At 39.8% G+C, this 24674-nt stretch overlaps 1 protein-coding gene across 1 annotated transcript in view; it reads left to right on the top strand.

The window, feature by feature from the left end:
* Positions 1–20155, top strand: part of LOC133528893 (uncharacterized) — a 28114-nt gene extending 7959 nt beyond the window's left edge. Inside the window, exon 3 of the mRNA XM_061866388.1 lies at positions 16903–20155. Within this exon, the coding sequence (XP_061722372.1) occupies positions 16903–19702 (2800 nt within the window). The 3' untranslated portion in view covers positions 19703–20155. The remainder of the gene's footprint in view (positions 1–16902) is intronic.
* The last annotated feature ends 4519 nt before the right edge of the window (positions 20156–24674 follow it).

The following is a 24674-nucleotide window of genomic DNA, read 5'->3' as shown; positions in this document are numbered from 1 at the left end:
CCTTGATTCTTCTTCTCGATATGATAGCGTCTATTGATCATATCATTCCCGACGCCTTGACTCGTATTGTCATGTAAATATAGGTTAAATTTGACAAATATGCGCGTCAACGTGGATGACACGAACTATAAAGAGGATAATGATGTCAATCGTAAAGACGGATGTTGCTGGAATAACGCTTCGTATTGCTTGAAATATTCTTTCTTCCCAAGTGAATAAAAGACTTAAAAAACAGGATTTTTGACGATTAACTAAGAGAAAACCTAGGACCAGTCTTAGTGTCATTTTCTAAGCCAGTGTTTCAAATGCGAGTTTGGTCATTACGTTTAAAGTTACCTTTGATAAAAGAAACCTTCGAGTTCTACCTATTAGTCTGCTTAAAATTTGTAAAATTTTTAGAAATCAACGTTTTTAGGGTTCCGTAGTCAAATGGCAAAAAACGGAACCCTTATGGATTCGTCATGTCTGTCGGTCTATGTCACAGCCACTTTTTTCCGAAACTATAAGAACTATACTGTTGAAACTTGGTAAGTATTCTGTGAAGCGCATTAAGATTTTCACACAAAAATAGAAAAAAAAACACTTAGAACTGAAATCAACAAACATTTTTTTTTCGTTAAACCCATACGTGTGTGGTATCTATGGATAGGTCTTCAAAAATGATATTATGGTTTCTTATATCATTTTTTTTCTAAACTGACTAATTTGCACGAGAGACACTTCCAAAGTGGTAAAATGTGCCCCCCCCCCCTCCCCCTGTAACTTATAAAATAAGAGAATGGTAAAACTAAAAAAATATCACCACCAACTACCATACCAAATAAATATTACCATGCAAACTTCCACCGAATATTGGTTTGAACAAGATCTAGTAAGTAGTTAAAAAAAAAACCAATATATTTGGGGGTAGAACTGAAACACAATTTTTTTTTTTCATCAAACCCATAAGTGTGGGGTCTCTAGTAAATAGTTTTTTTTTGTATTCATAGGCCAACACATAATGAATTGTGTTTCACACGAGGAAGTTCGAAAGTCTTAAATATCTACTTAAACTTAAAGCACATTGGAACGGAACGCACCGAGGGTTATTACATCTACCTTATTGCAGGACACTAGGTACCTGTCATCTTTCTGCTAATAGGGACATAATATAATAAAATAAATATAGGTATCTTTCTCTGTCACTCTTAGCAAAAAGTTGCATGTAATCATCCCTTCAGCGCGTCCCACTCCAGTGTGACGAAGTGTTCTTGCAGAAGAGATAGTCTATGGGGAAAGACAAGAGTTGTAGAATGTATTGGTTCCCTTATGATCCACGATTTTATTTCTTTCCGCACAGACTACATGCGATTCTCGAAATATCCCGTCTCCGAAGATGGCTCAGTGTACCTGACGGACGGGTTGTTTTTGAATATCATTAAATGGAATTAGAAGTCATTAAAAAAGTCATGCTGATCTCAAAATTTCAAACTAAATTTGAAAAAATACCCGCGTTTGTTATTGGCATTGCCTTTCTGTGGGCAGTGAGTGAATGAATTCTGCTATCTAGTAGCAAACACGGTAACCCCTAACCGGTAGGCGGGCACAAATGGGAATGAACCTATTCCCATCTGTGACCGGCGGGGATAAATGGGAATGAATCCTTGCCATCTGTTACCGCCTCGGTTTCTTTCTATCTTTTTTATTATAAAATTGTCATTTTGATAGTTGCTACTATATTGAACAGTTAAAATACTAATTCGTGAAATAAAAATCATATAATGTAGGTACCTAATGTGAAAGTGTTTACTAGTTCCATCATAATAACGACTTATAACAAGAATAGAGTTATGTATAGATTTCATCACTATTTTAGTATTACAACTCGGCAGGCTGCACAGTATCTGCATCATCAGTATCATCACAGACACGTCGCGCGTATCTTCGTCGCGCACCATAAATACGCGATCTAATTTGTTATCCTGTATCATTTCCATAATCACATTATCTGTGTGTTTTCTTCAAACGCCTGCAGCCTGGTTAGTTATTATACTAAAATAGTGATCTAATCTATTACATAACTCTACTTGTTATAAGGTAAGCAGATGTTATGATGGAACGAGTAAAAACTGTTTTTACATATATGACGTAAATTAGACGACAATAAAAAAGATAGGCGGTCTCAGATCGAAAGGATTCGTTTCCATTACTCCCCCCCCCCCCCCCCCTCCCGGCCACAGATGGAAATAGGTTCATTCCCATTTTTGCCCAGCGGGGACAGATAGATGGGAATGAAACTATTCCCATCTGTTTCCGTCAGGGACTGATGGGAATGAATCATTCAACTATACACCGCGGACACTACTTTAAAAAATATGCTGCTCTTCGATTCCTGCCCTGGGTACTGATGGCTTTGATTACGTTTTATCTCTACTAATTCGTTGATTTATCCTATCCCTACTTCGACGGGCTCATAGCTGTCTGGAGTCCGCATCCGCCAGTCGTTGGCGAAGCGAAGAATTTAAACGTGTATAGTGCGCAAAGGGCATTGTACTTATTCCATGTAAGCAACCATCGGCCAACCAGTAGTGAATGAGGACGGTTCAACGGAGTCCATCTATCTACTGAGGAAACACCAAGTTTGCCATTTCTATCAAAGTATCTAATGAAATGACTTATTACCCGTCTGCTCAACCTTTTTTTAAATGTGGAGTATGTAGAACCGGAGATGTGCTAAATGTATTTAACGTTCAAAATTTTGATAAGTAAGCGCCTGCCAGGTGGCCTTTTTAAAGTAGCTATTTATTCAATACTATGTAACAGTGCCCGTGTAAGTAGTATGATTTTGATTTAACAGCAACGGTATGCGGATTCAAGGATCTCATCACGTGGATCCCAGCTTGTTGAGCTGGTCACATTTTTGTAGGCACGCTTGTTACTTTTCACTATGTCTTCGACTTACTTGTCTTTAATTTTAGGTTACGCCGTCGATTCCACCAACCGGTCATCGTTAGTCGTCTTTACATATACGATATGCTGCATTACGTTGCTTATCCATTTGGATCTGCTCTTATATCATGGAATCGCCACTGATGCTGTAACTGCCAATTGCCATTGGAAATTCGATGTGAAACCGCTGCTGTTCGCGTTGCGTTTTCCGGGACAACATTTATCAACACGTTGATCGCTATTTTGACTTATAGATACGTACAGTCACGGACTTTGACTATTGAGCCATTTAGGGTTTAATTGACATTGAATATTTCATACTTTTAGTATTGACAACCAAATTAGCTTAGACAGAAAAGAAAAAGGTAAACACATACTTTAGTAGGTATGCTTTGTTAGCGCCACTATTCAGGGTTCCGTAAAGAAGGTAGTAAAAAAAAAGAAAGAATAAAGGGAAGGTAGATAGATACACATTTTCGTTATTGGTGACACTTTTTGGAAACTTAAGATTTGGCGATCATACTGACTGTGGTAGATGAAACTGGAAAAGTCATCAGATATTGAGAATTTTTAGGTTGAGAAATCTGCGGCCAGAATCCTGCATGCAAAGCGACATGAATCGCCATGTGGCGATGGACGTCATTTTCACATCAATATTGGAAAATCCGGAGGGAGATTTGGTACCTACCTTAAACCTACCCCAGAAGTCTGCGGTAAGCAACGCGCTGAGAGTCTTTTGAGACCGACTTGGAACACTGAATAAGTCGATAAAGTTCAGGTTCTTCATATTAAGCTCATTCAGGGTCTATGGATTAATTTTATATAATAACTGCCGATTTTTTTAATTTAGAGAGCTCGATTTTGTCACTAGCGAATCTATGAAAAACGAGGAAATTATATTTTTAAATAACGAGCTGTAGCAATTTGATAATCCACAGGTAGGCAACCACTCTTATCCTTTTTAATTCTACTAGTATAACGTAAATCCTAGTACTAGGAATAGAAAATAGTATTTAATGGCTCCCTTCAATACTAGTTCCTACCTCCTACTCGCCTTCTTAGTGGTAGTAGAGAAAGTTCAAAAAGTGGTCATGAGGGTGATCGGGGGGTTGCCGTGTGGTTAGCCATAGACTTCACACTGACTGTTGACTACTCCTGCTCCGCGATAAGCCCAAGTTTACCTACTAATAGTGCGGCTGCGGTCTTTTGAGTGAAGTCAAAAGTACGAATATTTAGCAACGTTTTATTTCAAACACCCGGATTTCAAAAATTGGGCCATAGAACCAGTGAAAGTGGGACTGGCTGACTAAAGCTATGAAGTAATCTTGTAGGAAAACCACTTGGTACACTTACCCGTATTGGCTTGAGCGAATTCTGGTTTTATTTTGGTGGCAATGAATATTATTTACGGTCCGTGATTTCTACTCTCGCTGAAAACTGACTGGGAATGGATAACACTACTTGGCATAGTTCACTTGAGTTAGAATCAATTATCTCTTTTTAGAGGGACTTCGTGTATGGTATTTCGTTTCGCCTGCTTCTGGTAGTCCAATGTATGACTGAGCGGCAGTAAATCGCAAAGTTTATTTCTTACTCTTGACCAAATTACGTTAAGACGTATCATTGTATTATCGTCAAACTATAATATCTACCGTTAGGATCTACTGTGGACCTATGAAACGGAGTAATACGTGTCGCAGTCTAGGGCAGTTAAAAAGGGTATGTCGTCCATATAACAGTAACTATTTTTCACCTGAGCAACGCGAGTCTTATACCCGTTTTCACACCTCTTATCCTCCCCCTTCCCCGTTCTGCGTTAAGCTTACTGTACTAAGCCTTGTTTTTTTTTATCCCAAGTGCTAAAATGAGGTGTATTCCCATTTGTGCCCGCCTACCGGTCAGGTGGGAATGAAACTATTCCCATCTGTTCCCGACGGTGACAGATGGGAATACACCTAAAATAAGCATGGGAATGAATGAAGGTTATACGAGGTGAAAATATTCCTTGAATATTCTCAATCTGGATTACTCGATTAACATCCTCACGGTCCAGTGCCCCGTATATGGCTCACCACGAACTATTTCCACAAGTCCGTGCCCCACGTATGTATGTATGTATGTATGTGTGTGTGTGTAGTACTGGGATTTTTCCTATACTACGCACTTCTACGGGTGAAACTGTTTTTATTTTTAATCACTTAAGGCAGTTTACTGGAACACTAATCGACATATCATTATCATTATTTTTTAAAGTACTCTACAGTGTGTCCCTAGCCATTGGACAAAGCCGAAAGGTACATATGCATTAGGGTATTTAGAACCAGTGTACAAAGTATCATACAGCCGGTGTAGCGGTTTCGAAGAAATTAACAAATTACCAATTTTTACTTTGGAGCAGCCTGTATGTGTTAGTAGCTCCTAAGGTAATATCCTCATAGAATAGTATGGGACCTTCTTCAACCTTTTTGATTATCTTTTTTATTTATGACACTAATAAGCTTATGACTTTTGAAAAATGTCATCATTATCAAATATTTCGAACGAATTGTCAAAAACACTGCCAAAGATTAACACAGTGATTCTTTTTGTTGTCGATTATTGCAAATAACTTTTGTTCGAAAAATTTATTTTTTTATCTTTTGTTATAATTAAAAAAATACTAACGTCAGAGCATTCCTGAGAAGTAACCCTACGTGGGATTTCAGGGTTTGTCCAATGGCTGGTGGTAACTACTGGGAAAAAACCCACCTTTTATTAATGGTAACTAATGGGACAAAAATCCCAGTATTTTTTTCCCAGTACTTAGTGTACTTACCAGTGGTAAAAGGTGGGAAAAAAATCCAGTATTTACCGCTGGTAACAACTTGGTGGTAACTAGTAGGAATAACCCGGCAAACACGCCTAAACAAACCTATAGAGATATTTTTGGCATTTTTTAAGCGGCCTTTCTATTAAATGCTAATCTTCAAACTTCAAGCATTCAGATCGATATTGTTCTAATCTTATGCCTACCGTTTCCTTATTAATGACCCATAATTATCTTAGATATAAGAGGAAATTATATTTTTTTTATATGGGGACTGTTATGTTTGACGAAATATTATGTAAATGTAAGTACTTATAATAACCATTTCACTTATTTATTCGAAAATGCATGTTGTTAGCTATTAACACGTAAGGTTTAACTGTAAGTGTTAATTGTATGCTACAAATAAATAAATTAAAAAAAAAATTAGGTGGTAAAACCGTAATAGATCAAGAACTCTCATATATTATAATATTATTGAATTATAAAAAACATTATTAACCAAAAAATAGCATACTATCAAATCCACAGCGCAGGCCGTTACATTAAAGAGAGCTCATCCTCCTTTAGGTTTCACCAAAACAGAATGTCCATTTACACAGAAGTCATCTGCAACACGCATCGTTAAGACTAATTTAATACAATGATAATAATAAAAAAGAGAAAACCTATATCCTACTCCAGTAAGCACCCGGCACAAACGTCCCCATAATACCAGCGGCGTTCCCACGTTGCACAGCCAACGATATACGTTGGATCAGGTACGAACCAGACCTAGGATCGCAACCCCTATCCCGCAAGCGCTTACCCAGGTCCCTCTCAAAACCCATTGCCTCGGAACACCAAGACCCGGCTGACTCGACAGCAAGAGGGACAAAATCGTAAGCCGGTTTCAAGTTCGAGTACTTGGCATGACTTTGTCTCGCCGCGTTCTCCGCAGCACCCCAGCCGTACGTGTAGTATACACGCGTGTGTGCTTATTTGAATACGTACTTCGCTCAGACAACATTCAGAAAAGAAGAGCTTCGTTCCTTCTAATCTTGAGACCGACCCGACCTTCCGTAAGTGGTACACAAGCGACGAATGAGCTTATAGTCGGTCTTAATACCTGATAGACTGTCTTCTCCACATTGACCTTACTATTTATTCATTTGGTAAATTATAGAAAATGATACGCGAGAAAATAGACAATGTATTTACGGGTCGAGAGATTGGATAGTACTTAGATACCTACACCCTGTTTCGGGAAAACAAACAAACATCTTAATTATAGTAGAGAAAGTAGGTGCAAAATGTATCTTAGAGCAGTTAAGGTTCACTTGTATCAGGCGTCGACGGTTGGCATTGTACTTTGGCTCAACTAAGCTGATCTAATTTGTCACTAATACCGAAATGTGACAATAGTTTTTTCATCGGTGTAAAATCTTGCATGTTCCTTTCTTGAAAAACCATGAGAAAATCCACCAAAAAACAACAGAAAAACCTCCGCTGAGACCTTATTTATTCCGGAGTGAGCGTTCGCTGGAGGAAATTTCATTAAATCCATACGCCACACGATCACCAAGATCGAGTGGCAAGATCTCTTGCAAGTTGAGAGGTTGAACGCCAGTGCCGTGCTACCTGCGACGCCCTTTTATTTTATTTTATTTCCGAGAGGCCCCCTTCAGTGCGAGGAGTCGCTTCGCCCACGCCTAGTTATATACGCCTTCGCCGACTGCGAGCAGTGCGGTGAAAGAAAACAGCCGTGGACATGATAGTAAACAATCCTTTAAAGTACAAATTGGAACCTGCGACGTGTCGTGACCGCAGACGACAACTTCAGACTTCGTATCGCGGCGACGTCGCCGCGTCAGGTCGCTGTGTTAATGTCGAACCCGACAGCATACCACGTACTTTCCTCTGACGTCAGCACTATTTATCTTCGTGTGGTTGAGTACGAATGGTATTCCATAGAAATATAATAGAAACCAGTCGTGTCTGCGGTCGCCTCATGTCTCCGGGTGTCAACTAAGTCAACTTGTATAGATAATATGTACTTAAGTGGTTCAAGTTAAATACCCAGTCCAATTGGACATCCTAGTAATTACCCAGGAGCATATTTTAAGACTTCCGTCTTTGGCCCATTACTTTGTTCTGTGAAGCGTACCTAGCTTTTTGAATGCTTGGATCGTCAACAGCGCCGCGCTTGCAAAACCCTTCCACATGCGTTACGCCTGGGCATCATTTTCCAAGGTGACGTGCATTGGGTTAACATCGGAAACGGGGTAATTTTGAAAATTATTAATATCTACTAAACCAGAAGAACACTTTGGCAACACTACTGCAATGCAACGCTTTATACCAAGGCAAGGCATCTTGCTTACTGTTGCAAAAACAGGAAATGCTTCTAGTAAGTAGATAATTGCATATTTCTTATTTTCAAAATTATCCCGTTTTGGAAGTAACTTATGTAGTGAAAATTGTGCGTAGACCTTTGATACGTTATCGAATCATGTTATTCACACACAGGATGTTTTTATTTCACAATATAGTATCTAGTTCAACATGGATCCTCTTCGAAATATCTGACAAACAATTCTACGGCTAAATAGACCCGTTATTGTAAATTGAATTAAAAAAAACTACATTTTGTGCTTTGTGCTAGGAAATTAAAGTCGTAGATGTGTAGTAATAAATCAACTGTTAAACATGTAGAAATATTTAGACAACACTTTAAATAATTGAATCTAATACTTAAATCAACTCTACGAGCTTAAAACAAAAAATAATTAAAAATACATTTACAAACTTGACAAACCAGTGCCGCATAAAAATTAAATATTTAGAAGATTATACGGGTTAATCTTTTCAAATGTTAAAAACTATTTGTGAATTGAACATAAAATTTAGAAAAGCAAGTTAGTACTACTATCGTACGAGGGCTAATCCAAAAGTTGAAATTTTTTATTTTATCGCATGAGTAGAGCCGGAGCAACTAACAACTTTTGGATCAGCCCTCGTATATTAATGTATCGCTTGATAGTCCTAATGAGAGATGCGAATGCGAAATGAGTAATGGCTAGTAATTGTGATGATTTTCGTAGCATGCGTATGGCACCTATGTCAGCTAAATGTAATTTAATGGATTCCAATATGACTTGGAGCTCCGGTAGCCGTTTAAGAAGTGTTACGCTCTTACGGTAGATATCGCTAGGGTAGGGTCAGCTAGACCCATATGGTGGAAATTCGCTGGCTATGGATGAGGTCTTGATGGCTCAGATGGCAGAGCGCTGGAGTATCGATTCAGAGGCCTTGAGTGCAAGCCTTATCTAAGGCAGTAACTTTATATATTTTAAGAAAGAAAATAGATCCAGTTTTTGTTTAATGACAGATTCAACCATGTGAAAATGAAAAATAAATAAATAAATTATGGTGGGAAAAAAATTCAAGTCGTTACTAGTGGTAACAGCTTGGTGGCAACTAGTGGGAATTACTCGTATAGTTTTGAGCTAAGCCTCTGATCCGGAGTGTTCCCGCCGCGACCCTACGTTACTGGTAAAAGTCGCTCTCGATGTATAGTCTGTATCTTTAGGTAGTTAAATAAATAAATAAATAAAATAAATATTATAGGACATTATTACACAAATTGACTAAGTCCCACAGTAAGCTCAATAAGGCTTGTGTTGAGGGTACTTAGACAACGATATATATAATATATAAATATTTATAAATACTTAAATACATAGAAAACACCCATGACTCAGGAACAAATATCCATGCTCATCACACGAATAAATGCCCTTACCAGGATTTGAACCCGGGACCATCGGCTTCATAGTTAAATAAATGTAAACAATGTGTTTTTACATTTTCGGGTACTTGAAACATTTATCAGTTAATCAACCAAATGCATGCGTGTGTTCCTTAATCGTTCTGGTTTTAATCTATTTCATTTAATCGTGTAATGTTTTCATCTACCCTCAAATGGCTCAATATTCGATTTCGTTTTAGGTTCTTTACTAGGGTCATAGAGAAAAGGGTGAAGTAAAAGTAAATATTACATAACTAAATTACTATTGATTAATCAAATCATCCTCATATGTTCCCATTAACAAAACAGCACGATTATAGCAGCTTCATTGTTACGTGGATAGTAAATTTTTTGTAAGTTTTGGCACATCAAGTTAAATTAATTGACTTGAAGAATTTTCCTTCCCAATAAAATACCTAATTGTGGTCTGTTTACATTCTTTTAAATACCTAAAGATAGGTACTGACTTATAGTTTGGACCTGTTCCAAATTGAAGGCATTTATTTTAATTTTTAACACTTAGGTTAGGAACAGTTTGCCTTTATAGGGGAGAGTCGGCTAACAAGGAAGGGTACCCAACTGTCCGACTCCGATTTGATTCATTTTGATATATGTTATAGAGTAGTCTGAAATAACGGACACGTATTTTTTTTAGCTGCCCAAACTCAACCTGTTAGGAGAAAATGGCCTTCAATGTACTAAAAAGTTACTAAATCTTCTAACTCCTATAGAAAGTGATGCTCAAGCAACTTGCTAGTTAATGGCTGGTTTGAGTATATGTTTGAAAGCAGCAAAAAATAATGAGCACGTGTTTTGTTATATCGGCTAAAACTCATTTTTTCCTAAAAAAATCGACATTCGAAGTTTTATAATATCTTATCGCTAAAATTACACATAAAGACAGGTATTTTTTTAGGAAATATGAGTTTAAGCAGATATAACAAAACACGTGCTCATTATTTTTTGCTGCTTTCAAACATATACTCAAACCAGCCGTTAACTAGAAAGTTGCTTGAGCATCACTTTCTATAGGAGTTGGAAGATTTAGTAACTTTTTAGTACTTTGAAGGCCATTTTCTCCTAACAAGTTGAGTTTGGGCAGCTAAAAAAAAATACGTGTCCGTTATTTTAGACTACTCTATAACATATATCAAAATCAATGAAATCGGAGTCGGACAGTTGGGTACCCTTCCTTGTAAGTCGTGCCGCCGGTCAAATCTTACCACCTACGTACAAACTGTTAGAACGTACAACCTAGTTTTACATGTAACCACCAACCACTGCTCTAATATAATTAAGCTCAATAATCTAATCAGACATGTGGCATACTACCACAAAGGTACGAAAGAGAGATTTTTTTTTTTTCGCCTGATCTTACGTTTAATGTGTCTTTGTAATACAAATAACTTGTGATCTAGATAAGTTAAAAATACGCAACTAACAGTATTAAACTACACATTTAAGCGGATTTATTGCGTAGGCGTTAAAATTGTCTAATTTCCATGTTTTTATTTTTAAAGTGATTATTTTAAAAAACCGACCAAGTGCGAGTCGGACTCGCGCACCGAGGGCTCCGTACAAACCTGTAGGTATATATTATTATATGATGTAACTAAAAATTTATTTATATGTGCTATAAGACGTTGCTTCGTACCAAATTTCAGGATTCTGACTTCACGGGAAGTACCCTGTAAGTTTTGATTCCCTTGCGAGTGTCGTAAATTTGCGGCATAAACAGCTGTATATTTTGATTGCGTTGGCTTAGAAGTTTGATTTTTCACAGCTCCAACGGACAGTAGACCTGAGTATTTGATATAAATTCCAGCTTGATACCTCCATGCGTTCCTAAGAAAAAGGGTCTTGACCTTCGAGCAACACCGGGAAGGGAGACGGCATTCATACGATTTCCCCTCTGCCGAAGCATAGGTACAACTGTACCTATGGCGGTGCATATTGTGATTGTGACTCGTCCGTACACAAAAAGAGATCGAGGTGTGCAAGATTTGTCTTTGTCGTATGTCATTTTCTATGTATTTGTGTCGTCATTACGGATAGGATGTAGGTAGTATGTAGTGAGAAGTGCGACTGTGTGCTCGTTTCCCCCCGCAAAAAGTGGTAGAATGATTTGTTCGGTAAGATATCGCTTGGGCTCCTCCCTTGTGTTGAGGGTACTTAGACAACGATATATATAATATTTAAATACTTAAATACATAGAAAACAGCCATGACTCAGGAACAAATATCCATGCTCATCACACGAATAAATGCCCTTACCAGGATTTGAACCTTCGTAGGTAGGGTCACTAGTGTCACTACCCACTAGGCCAACTAGGTAGGTCGACAACCATATATTGCGACAAGGGCGTAGGCAGGGGGGCAGCTGCCCTCCCCCTAGAGCTCAAATTTTGCATACAATGTATGCCCCTCTACGGCGTCAGCCCCCTCCCCCTAGGCCTCCCACCATATCAATTTACTTTATACTCCAAATGTAGGACTCAGTCGTATTATTAGATTGCCCAAACAGAAATGAAATAATTAACAATGAACGAAAAAATACCGTTTTCGTTCCCATAAAAAAATACCAGTCTCCGAATCTTGCATATTAGTTGCCCTTGTCCACCCGCCGTCGTGCGTCAGGAGATTGTAGGGAGTTACAAGGCACTTATATGGAGTTGCTACTCCCCGACAGTTTGTTATAAGCTGCGTAGCTGTGTGCACTGCGTAGACTGGTATCAATGATTAACACATTCACTGCTAGGAACCCACCAGGTGGGCGCTCGTAAACTTTACTCGGATGCCGGACAACCCGCTGCGGGAGTTACTTTATACACAGCTATAGACGACTACCGTCTACGCCACAGAACCCACCTGGTGAGCGCACATCTTCACAGGCATATCGCAGGGTTGACACCGGCAGAGATTTATTTACTTATTACCTATAATATTATTTATAGACAATATAGACATGCATCAATTACTTTTTTATATCTTAAATTACGAATTGGAGACTAACCTATGTATATGCACGACCCGATAATCCGCGTCAAATTATGATTAAATAACGACTGAGCGAATGGGGTCGTCGCTTTCCTATGCCCCAGTTTTATTTTAACTCATTATTATATCGTCCTTGCACAATTTTTTTACTAGGAATGCTACGGACCGTGTTATAACTTTACCTACTCGAAAAGTATGTAGTGTTATGGTCCTGATGGTGATTAACCCTTTGATCGCGAAAGACGTCATCTGGCGCTCGTGGCGTTAGCCAATATCAACCTTCATGCATTGCGATAAGGTTCACAATGACAATGACGCGCCGTGCACGCTGGGCGTGGCGTTCAAAGGCTCGACAGAGCGCCAGAAGACGTACTTCTGAATTGACGGCAAGGCATTTTGGCATTTGTCCCTGAGGCTGTCAACATAGATAGAAACGAAGTAGGTATCTAAACGAAAATGTAAAATGAAGACCTTTGGAATTTGGAACTGCTACCGTCTGCCGGCTACGATGTTTGTGTAACATCACACTGTTATATTAAATGGGCCAGTCATAATAGTACATTACGATACAAGTGCGAAAAATAGGAAATTCGAAACGAGTGGCGATAAATTAAAACACGACCGAAGGGAGTATTTTAAATCGACACGAGTTGCGAATTACCTATTCGCACATGTAGCGTACAACGTTTTACAGTACATATGGCCCTTTAAATGTTCGACATAGTAACGTAATATGCTCATTTTCGCACTAGTGCGGTAAAGTAGCACCATATGTACTGTAATAATATTTTATACAATCGTGATATAATATAGAACTTTTCAGTCGAGTACTGTGTTTATAGGCCACAGCTTGCTGAGTGGCTTAATGAAGGTACGTGATTGAAAAGCTTGATTATATCACAATTGTATACAATACATTTTCTACTAATAAAATTACCTATCTCAGTAGTACAAAGACATCAACGCGTGCATAATAGGTAAGTATATGAATATTACTCATGAACTATTCGCGCGTTGATGTCTTTTCCACTGAGCCGCGGCGCCACGTGATTAGTCGATGTCATTATAATTGAGTATAGCGTTTGATAATGTATAATATAGTTGAGTTGGGTAGCCCATACATGAAAAGTACGCAATTACAATTTGGTATATGAAATCATAATTCAACCATTACCATTACATTCGACGAGTAGATAAAGTGTGACACCGATGGCGTGTACGTAACAACCTTTTGAACGCCAAGAACACCTGAAGTCGTCGTTACTAGTCCCACAACGCCATGGACAATTAGGTACTATAGGTGTGAAAGTAACCTTCACACTTTGGAGTAAGGTTGACATTAGCTCGCTTGCGCCCGGAAGCTTGGCGTTTGAGTGATGTTTTTGTTTATGACATAAAGCGTTCAAAGGAAAGGAAAGGAAGGAAGGATCGTAAACACCAATCGAAACGCAATTAATTTACATAAGTATACGAAAGAAAGTCACGTATTGGTAACGATTTACATACATATTTCCTTTTTGATTGGCATAAAGATCGATTGTGCGTGGGGCTACGCTACCCGTCCCTTCCTGATTAATTTTTTGGCGCAGCATTCAAGCTTACTTCTCCATAGTGGTCGTCCTAGTGATAGAAGATAGTTCCTCTTAACTTTGCGTAGTTTCAAAATTTGAACGTCATATTAATCTGAGGCTTGTGTATTGAGGGAGGTTGGTAAGAAGTTATTTTAAATAGTTAACTATACCTAGATACGAACTTATTGAAGGCACGGCTGTGGGCGACTATAAAAGCAGCTTTATAAGGCAGAGGGAATATATTTCTCAGATGATACCTATTGAACTTTGTTTCAAAGTGATAGGGATCAATTTTGCATGTTTATTTATTTAAACTTTATTGCACAATAAAAATAAGTACAAATAGCGGACTTAATGCCTTAAACCTCTACCAGTCAACCATAGGGCAAAACAGAAATTCTCGATTGTGGGTGCAGTGAGAAAAATAATTCAGAAGAAATGACAACTATAAAAGTAATTTTGAAAAACTATTTACAATTTTGGACATAAATAACATTGTTTACAATGTTACACAAATAACATTACTACATATATATACTCGTATAGACATATTGCTATATTAATACCAATAAATATACATACATATTATAAAAAACTATGCATATGCGCGGAGGAGGACTAACTTGTGCTGCACTCAGCATGCAGGTGCTTGTGAAGCATACGTTTGAAAACAAACTTGCTAGGGGCTTGTCTAATTGTCAGGGGAAGTGCATTCCAGAGACGGGTAGCTTGAACAGTAAAGGAAGACGAGATATAACCACTATGGTGAGGAAGTACTGCAAGTTTAAGGGACCGGGAGGAACGAAGTTCACAACCCGGACTTGGGGTAACGAAGTTAAATTTAGACGTAAGGTAATCAGGAGCGGAAGGTTCGAATAAGATAGAAAAAAGAGTACATAGAATTCTAAGGGACCTGCACATGCGTACAGGAAGCCATTTAAGTTCATGACGATAGTGCGAGACATGGTCAAATTTACGTAAACCGAAAGTAAAACGTATCCGTATTTATCGTATGTTTCTTACACCCTTGTGCCTTAGAACGTATAAAGATTGATTTTTGGCCTTGGCGACGTCTGAGTTCTTTAAATTTAGGTATTATTAAATCAAGTTTGGTATTATTTTCAACTAAATCAAAGATGTAGACTATACCAAACGATGGAGCAGGATAGCATGTGAGAAATTGCCCTCAGGGATTTTAGTTCAAAACTATTACCAGATGATGCCCCGTGAGGAGACAATTCATAATTTTTTTAACCCTGTACTGTCCACTGGAACGTCACGGCATCCATTTAACCCTAAAGCGTTTTTATTTATTTTCTCCTAAACTATGTAAAAAAAAATGTAGCACCGTAGCACTTATATAAAATAATAGTACTATCGTACAGAAATGACACTCCCTACAAAACCGAAGTTTGACAGCAATTCAGGGACGAATTATGCTGTCCCTTTCTAATGTATGGTACTATCCCTTTCGGCCCTTTAGGGTTGTCAAAATTCAAGTCATTATCTTATCTGTGATCGTGCACGTATAGGGACGTCAAGTTGTGCCAACTCTAATTGCTCGGAGCAATGCTTAGTCGAACGGAGCCGAGAAAAGCCGAAAGGAGCAGTGTCGCCCCACTGGTAAAACTGACCATGCGGATCGCTCAGAAATGATCTATACAGAATAAGGCTTGTGAAACTGAACATGGGCGTATTCAAGTTGCTATACCTAAAGCATGGATCTAGAGTGGACAGGGTAGATTTTAGAACATAGTCCGCACTTTACTGGCAAAAAAGCTTTCAAACCATAACTTTGAGCTCTTAAAAAGTAACTAAAAAAGGCATTATATGACTAATAAAATTTTTTTTTCTGCTCTTCGGGCGGAAAGCGTCAACTTGCTCCCGCTACGCTAAACGAAGTTGCCGTTTTCCGCTTCCGTCGAGCAGAAAAATAGTATACGCGCCACGGGAGACATTCCATCCCGCGTGTTTGGCTCGGGTGACAATTTTACACGCAGCACGCAATTTCCTACTTTTCCACCTTTGGGGCAGAAATAACTATAAATAGTACATAATACTTATTTGTAAGAATTAAATTTTCGAAATATGCTTTAGAGGATACGGGAGCTCAGATTACAAATATTTTAGGTGAATATATCCGTCTCGCTAATGGAAGCTACTCCTAAAACTAGTGCGATAAGGACAACGCGAGGTTAGGCGAAAAATCCTGCGTAAAAATCTCAAAAAACGATGTTTCGTACTCTACTGTTTCCTCCAAAACTTAATCAAATTTTGAGATATGGTAATTAAGTTATTCTTATTTATGTCGGATTGTTTTGCTTTTTAGCCTAATTGATGTCAGTTTTGAATACCATTACCATGCTTCTCTTTGCGCCCTAGTAAATTAGGCCCTTATTGCGAATATTTGAAGTGCACTAGCGTCTTAAGAAACAAAAATATCAAAAAATACAAAACAGTCCGACACATATATTAACAATAATAATCTGTGTTGAAAAAAAATCATTGCTTTAGCTTGTAAAACCACGGAGGAAACAGTCAAGCATGGGGAAATTACCACTCCTGTTGCCTCTTAATACCAACTAGTCGAAAAATAGTCCCCAACGCGTCTTAGGTATTTGTCGCTAGTCAAATAAGCAAGGTGAACGCATTCTATTGCTATTGAATTTTACTCGAGTAAACAAGTTGGAGGTTACAATTTTGGTTGATTCAATTTGTAAGTAACATGACTCATACTTATTTATCTTCTAATGTCTGTACTGGTAAGCACGAAAGCACTTTATATCTTATTTAGGGTCATATTGTTACAGTACGGACGAGGATGCTCGCCAAGCGATGATGCTCGACTGCGGAAAGATAAAGGAGATCCAGGTCAAACTGCTCCTGAGCTCCCGCTCCGAAATGCACAAGGTCATCGAGCAAGCGAGGCAGACGGTGCCGATCCTCACGCTCACGGCGCCGGCCCCCGCGCCCCCGCCGGCCCCCGTGCTCCCCACGCCCGTCACCGTCACCCCCACCATCACCCCCTTCTCAGCTGCCCTTGGCAACTCCATGTCGGGCTTCGGCATCCCCGGAATAGGCAATCCTAACGAGATCCCGCAACCCGCTGTCATTGAACCACCCGCGCCGCTTGTAAGCCCTACTGAAATTCTAGATGAAGACGACAGGACGGAAAGGAAACGTAGCAAAGAGAAGGATAGACGGCGTTCGCGAACGCGATCCAGATCACGTGATAGGGATCGGAAGGACCGTAAACGGGATAGGCGCGACCGATCGCGCTCGCGCGAGAGACGCCGTAGAGATCGCAGCCGCAGTCGCGATAGACGAGATCGCAAACGGGACAGGAAAGACCGCAGCCGATCGCGAGACCGATCTGACAGGTCCTCGCCTCGCCGTTCCCACGACCGTCGCAACAACCGCAAGACTCCCGATAAGACGATCAATCTTGTTGACGATACCCCCGCGCCGCCTCCGGCGCCTATGTTCGGTACTGCGAACCAGGTCAATCCAAACATGCAGCAAATCATGACTAACGCCATCGCTTCTATGCAAGGATCACCCAACGCGATGGATTCGCCGATAAACAGATTCAGTGATCCCACTATCAATGACGCTTACAGCAAACTGAGCGAACTTGGTAAAAAGCGTAATCCTAACGCATTCCAGGGTGAGCAGAATGGAGGTAACAGATTTGCAGGCGGAAGAGGCGGTGGACCTCGAGGTGGCAGTACTTTTAGGCGAGAGGGTCGCTCTCGCTTTGAGAACGAACAGCAACATACTACACCAGACTGTTGCGTGGCCATCAGAAACGCGCCCAACCATACCAGCTACGGAGACGTCCGTCGCTTCTTCCCATTCCTCATCGACAAGCACGGAATCAAGATGATCAATGACAACACCGGTCGTCGCACTGGCAACATCTTCGTAAGATTCTGCGATCCTCGCTCTAAGCAGCTCGCTTTACAACGGAAGAATAACGAGTTGAAGGGCGAGACGGTCGTAGTAGAAGCGTTAGATGATGACACTTATGAGAGCGCAGTGGACTCGTACATGCCATTCCGAGATGATAACGTTCCCGAAGAGAACCAACCACGCATACCTCCCCCACAGCAAGCTCCCATTTGTAGCGTTCTGCGTCTCTCAGAGCTTCCGAACTTTGTCAAAGAACAGGACATCATCAAAACCTTCAGCGATTTCTCTCTACTTTCCATCATGCTCAACGACTGCCGCATGACCAGAACTAAGACCGCCTACGTCCAATTTGCAAAGCCCGAAGACGCGAGAATGGCGTTCGAGAGGCGGAATAGTTACGCATTCGGAAAGAGGCTGCCAATTATCACATCTGTCACTGACGAAGAGTATGAGAAAGAGAAGTCTATTCAGAGTGATAAGATTGATTTTCCGGGTCAGAACGAACCGCCGCCGATGGAGCCGGTGGAAGAGCGAGGGCCGAGAGACCCGCGCCAGCGGAGATTCGAAGGCGCTGAGCCCCAGCAGCCCTCTCAAGGCCAACAGCCAGTACCCTTCTTTACGGCGCCCTTCGTTCAGCAGCAACAACCCTTCGCTGGTAACTTCCCTCCGAACCCGCAGTTCGGCGGATTTCCTGGGAATGGTGCCATGGACCCGCGCACTGCCGCCGCCAACTGGGCCAATCGTCCCGGCTTCCCTAACCAGATGCAGCCTCAGATAGCGCAAGGACCCGACATCGAAGACGAGCTTGACTGCGTGCTCATGAAAGGTCTACCTTGTGACGCCACAGACCGCACTATAGTAACGTTCTTGTCTGACACGGGCGCGGTGCCGGCACGAATCCATCTCATGCTGGATCCCACCGGCGTCCCTTCGGGCGATTGCTTCTGTGAATTTCGTACGGCAAGCGAAGCGCGCCGTGCGGCTTCCAAACATGGACATAATCTCGACGGCTGCAGAGTTACTGTCGATTTAGTGCCACGCGGCGTCGTAGAGGAAGCTCTAGAAGGGCCTAAGCAGCCTGATCATAGAGACGGGCTTATGGAGAACGGCCCGCATGGAAACGGTCCTCACGGCAACGGCCCTCCTCAATTCTTCGACGGTCCGCGTGGTGCCAAACGCGGCGGCTTCCGTGGCCGAGGAGGGTTCGATCGGGGCGGCTTCGACCGCGGCTTTGACCGAGGCGGTTTTGATCGCGGCGGTTTCAACAGGGGAGGTTTCGACCAGGGCAGGGGCGGCTGGAACGACCGCGGGCGTGGTGGTTTCGACCGTGGGCGCGGTCGCGGCGGTTTCGACAGAGGTCGCGGTCGCGGCAGAGGTCGAGGCGGCTTCGAGAACGGCGGCCGCGACACGCGCGAGTTGCGCGAAGATGACGACGCCGCGCTGGAAGACTTTGGCGCCCCGGGTTGTGTACTCTCTTTAGAGAACGTCCCGTTCCGTGCATCAGTCGATGATATCCTCAACTTCTTCGGCGATTTCGAGCTTACTCAGGATGACGTCATAAGACGTTACAACGAGCGCGGTCAACCGACGGGCGACGCGAGGGTCGCCTTCCGTACGCCGTTTGACGCTCAACGCGCGCTCAACACCCGCCACATGGGAACTATCCAGGACAGGAGAGTGAGCTTGACGCTTCTCTAGCGCCGCGACAAAGGCTCGGACTCTGACTCGAGCGACGAGCGGATCTACACACTTATGTAAATATAGTGGATAAGCAGTGTGGACAGACTGATATTAATTGTATGTTTACAACGTTGAGTTGATTCATACAAATTATGTGAAGGCTCCTTTAGAGATGGCTTAATTTAGTATGCTATAATTATTATAGTCAGTTTTTTTTTTATCAAGACTTTCACACTGATTTCCTTTACAAATGTCTATTTTCAATCTTTTCCATTCGGATAGATTAAGACATGTCTAAAGCGGCCTTATGATTTTTTGTTAGGTCATATGAAGCACTTTTAGTGTAATTTTGTGATTGCGTTGCGTTTGTACTGTACAGCTAGTAATATTAGCTGGTAGATAGATTTACGTTTGTATGTATAAAAGTATGAAAGGTACTTTAAAATAAAATAATGACATTCACAGTATAAATTCGTAGTTTTATTTCTCAAACCACACAAACACCGATGTTACAAAGAATCTAGTTGGTAGTTAAAATGTATTCACATCTCCACATGACAAACATTCTTTCGAAACGAATTGAACATGTACAAAAATTCTTACCGATCATGTTCATCAGTTACCGTCCATGAAATATGATTTGACAGTATGTATAGGATATCATTTTAACCCTTTCATCGCCCAAGACGTCAACTAACACGCGCTACACACCAATATCAACCTTGAGTACATTTCGACAAGGTTCACGATGACGCCGCGCACGATAGGCGTGGCGTACAAAGGGTTAATGGTGAATTAGTAAAAACAAATTATTAAGTAGATATCTTCAAGTGACCATATTTAGAAAAATAACCATTCGATATATCCGCCAAAACATATTTCCTACACATTTTACATTAACAATTTTATTGTAAAGCCAACTGAGCGTTTCTTTTTGCCATTTTTTTAAGTGACCAATTTTCCCACTTCAGTGTTATTTGTAGTCAGGATCGCGAGCCCTTTTCTTTCTTATAGGAGAAAAAAAGTGTCCCAAATTTCCATACATTTCCAAACTTTCCTTTTTGTTGCCGCCATATCACACACACACACACACAGTAGGAAAAAACCCTGGCGCATTTTTTATCCCATTAGGCACGTGATACTGAGTAGGAAAACACAAAGGTTATGAAAAAATACAATATTAATGAATGTGGCAATTTTTTTAAGAAACTATATATCTATTGGTCACAACAGTAGGTAGGAACACCAATCATAGTTACAAATACGTAGGTTACGTTACTTACGATCAAGAAATTCGATTTATGTACGGTCACCTCTGAAAATATCGATACGAAAAAAGTGCCAAAAAAATATATACACGACTTTATTGCCCATATATTAAGGTAGTGTCTACATATTTTTGGCACTTTTTTCGTATCGATATTTTCAGACGTGACTGTACCATCACTAGGTACATCTTAAAAAATAAAGTCACCGTATCTGTCTATCTGTATGTTCGCGATAAACTCGAAACTACTAAACGGATTTTCATACATTTTTCACCTAGCAATAGAGTGATTCTTGAGGGATGATAGTTAGGTGTATAATTTGTAAAGGTTTACGGGGTGCGCAGCCTGATATGAAATTCTGACATGCTTTCATTGTGACACGATACGAAATCATTTATAGTCTGTCAAAAAAAGTTACCCAGTAGAATAAGGCGCGAAAATCAAATTAACTATAGGACAATAACCTTCGCGCCAACTTTTTTTTTAATTTGCCGCTTTTTTCTACTAACGGAAATGGCTTGGCAGACTATATATTAAATCAAATTTCTTGAGAGTAAGTATACTACTAAAATAACCTTCGTATTATAAAATAGGTATCGCAACAAGTGGGCGTTGAAAAAGTAAAATAACTTATTCTATTCACAGTATTATACATAATTTAATTTAATAGCTTCAGATAACATGGTAACGGCCAAACAGTAAGTTAATTCCGTTTCAACACACCTATAACAACACTAACATAAGTTTCAACAAGAATAATTTGTTTAAAACTGAACATAAGTCATAATCCCATACATTTATTCTTCTAAGCCCTAGTCATTATTGAATTTGGAACCTATCACTTTGAAATAAAGTTCAAAGTCATTATGAAAAATATATTAACCTTTCTGACGCCAATGAATTATATATCCGCACCGTAAGTCCAACGCCGAAGACGGATTAATCCGTCACATACCACAGAGCAACATAGACCTACATACATATGAATAAAGTTTAATATCAGTTTTGAAACTTCGGTGACGTGGCGTCCGAGTGACAGCTTTTGTGTTTGACACGGCGTCGAAAAGGTTTAATTCCATTCTATGTCCTTTGAAAACGACACTGGGACTTAGCGGTTAAATAATTAACTAGCAATTATCATTTCCGTAGTACGAAAAGACGTTTACTATGCTAAATAAAATTAATATGATAAATCATCGTTCACACAGTTGACTGAAAATAAGCCTTACGTCTTTGTACATAAGGTTCACCGATGGTCAGAGGGCCTTCTTTCTCTGTCACTATAATTACGCTTTAATTGGAGTAAAAAAGAAAGATGAACTTCAGTGTTCGCGGCAGGCCCTCAGGAGTGGAGCTTCTAGAATCTAAATATCAATGTTGGCGACCCGTACTCTCTGGAATGTATTCGTCAACTATCTACAGGAGCGGGGTCAAACCAATATTTTATTAATTTCTAAATTTATAAAATTTCCAGACACACCAATCCCTCTTTGATTTTCAGAACTTGCCAGCGAAAAAACGACTTTAAGTTTTTAATTTTAGAGTTGCATTTTGTCTGTCATTATTGACCCGATATCGCGTCCGTGGGACTCAAGGGGCTCAAACTAAAACTATCTGTATTTGTGATGGTCACATCTGCCCCACAGCGTGTAACAAACGTAATGGTGTATTTCATGAATGTTCTAGTATTTATTTAGTATGTATTGGGCATGAGTGGTGGGCCAACTGACAGAACGGGATAGTCTTATGTATCTTTCAGTAGGAGTAGCAGAGAAAGCGTTATTATTGTTTGTACCACAGTTTTTTTTACTCTCCACCTTAAATTTTTGTATGGTTTATGGTGGGCAACAAATAATCCGACCAAATTACGTAGGTTGATTTCGGTATGTTGTTAAGTGTTTTTAATTTTGTCACACTATACACATAATTTTCTGGTTAAAACTCATTTTTAGGGTTCCGTAGCCAAATAGCAAAAAACGGAACCCTTATAGATTCGTCATGTCCGTCTGTCTGTCCGATTCTGTCACAGCCACTTTTTTCCGAAACTATAAGAGCTGTACTGTTCAAACTTGGTAAGTAGATGTATTCTATGAACCGCATTAGGATGTTTACACAAAAATAGAAAAAAAACAATAAATTTTAGGGGTTCCCCATACTTAGAACTGAAACTCAAAAAATCTATAGGATAGGTCTTCAAAAATGATATTGAGGTTTCTTATATCATTTTTCTCTAAAATGAATAGTTTGCGCGAGAGACACTTCCAAAGTGGTAAAATGTGTGTCCCCCCCCCCCCCCCGTAACTTCTAAAATAACAGAATGAAAAATCTAAAAAAAATATATGATATACATTGCCATGTAAACTTCCACCGAAAATTGGTTTGAACGAGATCTAGTAAGTAGTTTTTTTTTAATACGTCATGAAATAAAAATAAAAAAAAAAATTTCATCATACCCATACGTGTGGGGTATCTATGGATAGGTCTTCAAAAATGATATTAATGTTTCTAATATCATTTTTTTCTAAACTGAATAGTTTGCGCGAGAGAACCTTCCAAAGTGAAAAAAAGTGTCCCCCCCCCCCCTGTAACTTCTAAAATAACAGAATGAAAAATCTAAAAAAAATATATGATATACATTGCCATGTAAACTTCCACCGAAAATTGGTTTGAACGAGATCTAGTAAGTAGTTTTTTTTTAATACGTCATGAAATAAAAATAAAAAAAAATTTTTCATCATACCCATACGTGTGGGGTATCTATGGATAGGTCTTCAAAAATGATATTAATGTTTCTAATATCATTTTTTTCTAAACTGAATAGTTTGCGCGAGAGAACCTTCCAAAGTGAAAAAAAGTGTGTCCCCCCCCCTGTAACTTCTAAAATAACAGAATGAAAAATCTAAAAAAAATATATGATATACATTACCATGCAAACTTCCACCGAAAATTGTTTTGAACGAGATCTAGTGAGTAGTTTTTTTTTAATACGTCATAAAATTTTAAAAAAATTTTTTTCATCAAACATATACGTGTAAGGTATCTATGGATAGGTCTTCAAAAATGATAGTTAGGTTCCTAATATCATTTTTTTCTAAACTGAATAGTTTGCGCGAGAGACACTTCCAAAGTGGTAAAATATGTGTCCAAAGTGGTAAAATGTTGAACAAGATCTAGTAAGAAGATTTTTTTTTAATACGTCTTAAATTGTACGGAACCCTTCATGCGCGAGTCCGACTCGCACTTGGCCGCTTTTTCTGTAATTTACGGCTGTTATACGTGGTAGGGCAGACATCAGAAGGTCTCAAAATAACTATGATATTATGTACAAACCTGTTTTTTATCGTACTATGGAACACGAACCGTATAACTTATTAATAGGGGATATTACGCAAAACTCTGCGTAGAGGACGCCTCTACCAAATACTGAGGGCCTGCCGCGAAACACGTAAATCGAAATGTCGTTATCTGCCACTCTATCACTCTTGCATATTCGAGCGATAAAGAGGCAGACAACGAATTTCAATTATCGCGTTTCGTGGTAGGCCTCTGTAAACAAACCGCCTTGATGCATCAGTTTCATAGTGAAAACCTCTCAAAAAGCTGTTTTTTATACCACGACGGTGGCAAACAAGCATATAAAGTTTAAAGCATAGTATGTATAAATTAATCTATGGTTTACAATATGCGCTAGTGCTGCTCTCTGGCGGCAGAGCATTGCAGCA

Source organism: Cydia pomonella, chromosome 20 (assembly GCF_033807575.1).
Source record: "Cydia pomonella isolate Wapato2018A chromosome 20, ilCydPomo1, whole genome shotgun sequence".
Classification (NCBI taxonomy): Eukaryota; Metazoa; Arthropoda; class Insecta; order Lepidoptera; family Tortricidae; genus Cydia; species Cydia pomonella.
Note: the sequence above shows the minus strand (reverse complement) of the source record. Positions and strands in the feature narration are given on the sequence as shown.